The sequence below is a fragment of the Vigna umbellata genome, chromosome 1, assembly GCF_029865625.1.
Source record: "Vigna umbellata cultivar VRB3 chromosome 1, Vumbellata_1.0, whole genome shotgun sequence".
In the NCBI taxonomy this organism is placed as follows: domain Eukaryota; kingdom Viridiplantae; phylum Streptophyta; class Magnoliopsida; order Fabales; family Fabaceae; genus Vigna; species Vigna umbellata.
Genome location: NC_142165.1, coordinates 65152893 through 65157083, shown reverse-complemented (window position 1 = coordinate 65157083; position 4191 = coordinate 65152893). Strand labels below are relative to the sequence as shown.

The window sequence follows — 4191 nt, the reverse complement described above, 5'->3', positions numbered from 1 at the left end:
ACATTGCTGTGAATAAAATAAACATTAAACAATTTTCAAAAGGCCTTAAAACCTGCTACATTAAACCAAAACCTCAATTTATTATGTTTATCACTTCAGTAACACAACTTCATTCCTTCACATCTCGTCATATACATAAACAGTTCCATCCTAACAAACAGAAAAACGCGGCTAATTTCTTCCTAAGAATACGATCAACACTACTACATTATGGATTTATAATCCATATTGAAATTACAATAATATTAAGTAAAAAAATAAAAATAACCAATCCTGTCAACACCTTCATCCATTTCTCCACAACGTTGACAGATTTAATCAAATCACTCATCATCTTCGATCCACCTCCCATTTCTCCTGTCTTTGACAAACACTCATGCTTTTCTTCCCACTTCACATTCGTATAGCTTTTGTCATTACCGTCTTCACAACACCATTTGAAGAAATTGCAACCACCTTCATGTCCAGTCTGTGAAAAAAATAACAATTAAAACGACTTTCCACTCAAACAAAACACTACTTCTACACGTTCTTACCTTGTACTTAGGGCAGCTCCAGAATTGCTTCCCTCTGTTCTTAGCAGTTCTAGCTGTTCTTACCACTGTTTTCTCTCCATAGAGGCAAAGGGGTGATACACCATCAATGGTAGATACTCCACCACCACGAAAAACGACATCACAGTTTTGATTCCGCCACCCATTGCATGTCGAAGATGAACAAGAATGCGACTTCTGCACTTCATTATCCATCACTTCGAATCGAACAAAGAACGCGCACCCTCCCACTTCCAACTACATAATCTTCACCCACGAACACCGGCGCTTCGAATCCAAGAAAGAATGGGATTTTTTTCCCTCACGCGAACCGTAGTAGTAAGAACCCCCAATTTCTTTCCCCAATCTCAGTTGCATTCCTCAATTAAAACGTCTTGCCCTTTATCGCGATTTTTGGCCTCTCACGCGAACCCTAATAATAAAAACCCTCAATTTCTTTCCCCAATCTCAGTTGCATTCCTCAATTAAAACGTCTTGCCCTTTAATTTTTTCAAATTTCCTTGTTTGCCCTTACCCAAAACTTAATATACATCTGTGCATACCAATTATTTAATACAAAAATCGTTTTAAATGCCACGTCTGATTAGTAACTGCACTGAACCATGCCACGTAACCAATACTGTAACGGCCGTTTGTCCAATTTAACGGCAGGCCTGTAATTGATTCAATTTTACAAAAACAAGGACTCAATTGATACGCCGAAAAGAAAGAGGACCTATTTGAAATTCATGACCAAAATAGGGACCTACAGTGACATTAAACCTTTTTTTATTAAATCAATTGTCACTCCATATTATGTGCAATCCTTTTCAAAATATGGCAATTCAAATTTTGAGTTAATGTTACCCTTGTGGAAACAAGTAACTTAAGATAAAAGTCAAATAACTTGTGAATATGGACTTCTCCATTTTTCCAAGACTACTTCTTAGAAAATCTTTTTCACAAATACAAGGCCTTCATTTTGTCTTCTTGTTTTTTGCATACATCCTTTTCATTATATTAATTTTTGTTGTCTTTTGTAGATATATATTTGACCCCGACGGACAACAACAACCAAAGTTGTGCTACTTTCTACCTTCCCGATTTGAGGACAAATCGTTTTTCAAGAGGGAGGAAATGATGAAAACTCCTTTAGGGACTTCCCATCCAAAGAATTATCAACTTAGACTAAGACTAAGAAAGGGAAGTGAATAAAGACTTTTAACAAAAAGCTCTTTCCTTATCTAAGTCTTAGATGAATTCTCTTTGCTAAACACATTTATATTGTTTTGTAGGTCACAAATAAAGGTTGGAGATCATGCCTATGCATCCTAGAAGGCTTGTCAAGCTAAAGAATGCAAAGGAGGCAAAGAAGAGAAGAATTGAAGTGGTTTCCGGATTGGAACCAATACATTCTGGATTGGAAATGCAAAGTAGGATGATTTCCGGATTGTGCCTGGCGCCCAGCCGAAACAACAGAACGCCCAGCCAAAGTGAACCAACCTTCATCTTTTTAAAGCACGTTTTTAATGTTTTTGGCATGGAACTTGCAGCCCAAGTAGGGTCTTGGATACTCTTCTTTAGTGACCTTAGAAGCTTTGCACATTCAGATTTAGAGTCCTTTCTTCACCTATCAAAGAGAAGCTCATCTTCATGTAAAAATCAACTTTGAAGAGATAATGAAATGTTTTTGAGTTTACTCTAGACATATACTCAGAGTTCAAACCTTCTAGGGTCAATTTCACACTCCTTCCTCTAGCTTCCTTCCCCTTTGAAAGGCCTTTTGAGCTTGAGAAACCTCACACACTCACCAAAGCTCCACTGTACCATTTCACAAACATTTGGCATGCACCTGCATCTTCCTTCATCAACTCATTCCGTTGCTTCAATTCTGAGTTTGGGAGAGCTCTCACTTGAAGTGTGGAGTTGCTTCCATCACAACATTCGACCAATCTTACCTCGCGGCACCATGGACACTGTCGCTAGAACCTTATTCACATAATGTTCCTCACTTGAAGCAAAGTCTGAAAAGATCGTACAACCTACTTTCAACAAAGTACTGATAAAGAATGTCTGCTCTGACAAGTTGACTTACCCAATGAGTGTTGTATGAAGAAGAAAGAGAAAAAAAGAGTATTAAGGATACAGGCTTAGTCTAACAGACAAATATCCTTGGCGCTTATAAATAGAAGATCTCTTGAAAAGAAAATCAAGAGGATAACTTAAGAGGATAATGGAGAAAAGCTTACAACGAAATATTCATCCTGAAAGGGAAAAGAGAAAGAGCTCAAGAAAAAGAGTACATTTGAGATAAAGAAAAGAGAAGAGAAGAAAAGAGAAAAGAAAAGAAAAAGAGAAAGAGATACTCGCAAGTTTCAATGTCATATTGCTTACTATTGAAAGAGAAAAGAGAGAAACACCTGCGAGTGTTTATATTGTTTTGCATTGTAATCAAATCCTCTCTGCGAGAGATATAGTCTGAACAGCTTGTAAGAAATCATTGATTGTCATTTTGAAGAGAATAAAAATACTTACAACTAAAATTTGTTTGAGTTTAGAAATCTTAGCAAGGTTGCTAAGTATCAAGACTAGTGCGAATACTCAAAGAAAATCTCGACTATTGTTGTTGAGTACCAGGAGTGGTGCGAATGCTCAAAGGAAATTTCAGCTAAGGTTGCTGAGTACTATGAGTAGTGCTAATACTCAAAGGAAATCTCGGTGGGGTTGTTGAGTATCAGGAGTGGTGCAAATACTCAAAGGAAATCTCGGCGAGGTTGTTGAGTACTAGAAGTGGTTCGAAAACTCATTTGTAATCATGTGAAGATTAAAGTGGATCCCTCTACGGAGGAGACTGGATATAGCTTAGTTGGAGTGAAATAATATAAAATCTCTTGTTCAATTATCTCTTCTCTTGTCCAAACGATCCTCCTTTGAAAACCTATAGTCGCGCTTTGTTTTCCAAACATAAGAATTTTCCAAGCTAAACAATTATTTTTCATAAAGGAAGTTCTTACAAAACGCTTTAGTACATATTCTGAATAACACATCAAATCGTTCATACATATTTACTAAGTCGAGCATCCAAGCTTTTAAAAGAAAATGTCAAGAGCTCGGTAATGTGCTATATTAGAAGGGTTGCGAAAAGTTTTCCATTAACACTATTCAACCCCCCTTCTAGTGCTTTTCAGGTTCTTCAATTGGTATAAGTGCTAACCTCGCGAGGTTAGTTCTTAGGAAGACTCGAGGAAACGATCATGGGGATTGAAAAATGAAGGGTACGCCGTCAACCTTCCTCCCCTGTTCCAGGGAGAGAAGTTTGACTATTGGAAGCAAAGAATGATCGCATTCTTTGAATCATGTCATATCGACATGTGGGACGTGGTGGAGAACGACAACTACATTCCTGTAGATGAAGAAGGAGAGTCAATCTTAGAAAGCAAGTGGACTGACGAGTAGAAGCATAGCTACTTGTTAAACTCTAAAGCTCACAACTTTTTGATGTTCGCTCTCTTAGAAGAAGAATATAGGAAGGTTCACGCTTACCAAGGAGCTAAAGAAATGTGGGACATGTTGGTGATCTCTTATGAAGGATCAAATGAAGTCAAAAGGAATAAGCTAAGCTTGCTGACAACACAGTATGAACTATTTTCGATGCTTG

General features: G+C 37.5%; 1 protein-coding gene across 1 annotated transcript; it reads right to left on the bottom strand.

The window, feature by feature from the left end:
• Positions 1 to 208: 208 nt before the first annotated feature.
• LOC148206093 (uncharacterized) lies at positions 209 to 749 on the bottom strand. Its single transcript, XM_088102868.1, has 2 exons — positions 537 to 749; positions 209 to 469 (listed from the first exon to the last, which is right to left on the bottom strand). Exons 1-2 carry the CDS (start codon positions 747 to 749, stop codon positions 209 to 211), a joined length of 474 nt encoding a protein of 157 aa, XP_087958994.1.
• Between the last annotated feature and the right edge of the window lie 3442 nt (positions 750 to 4191).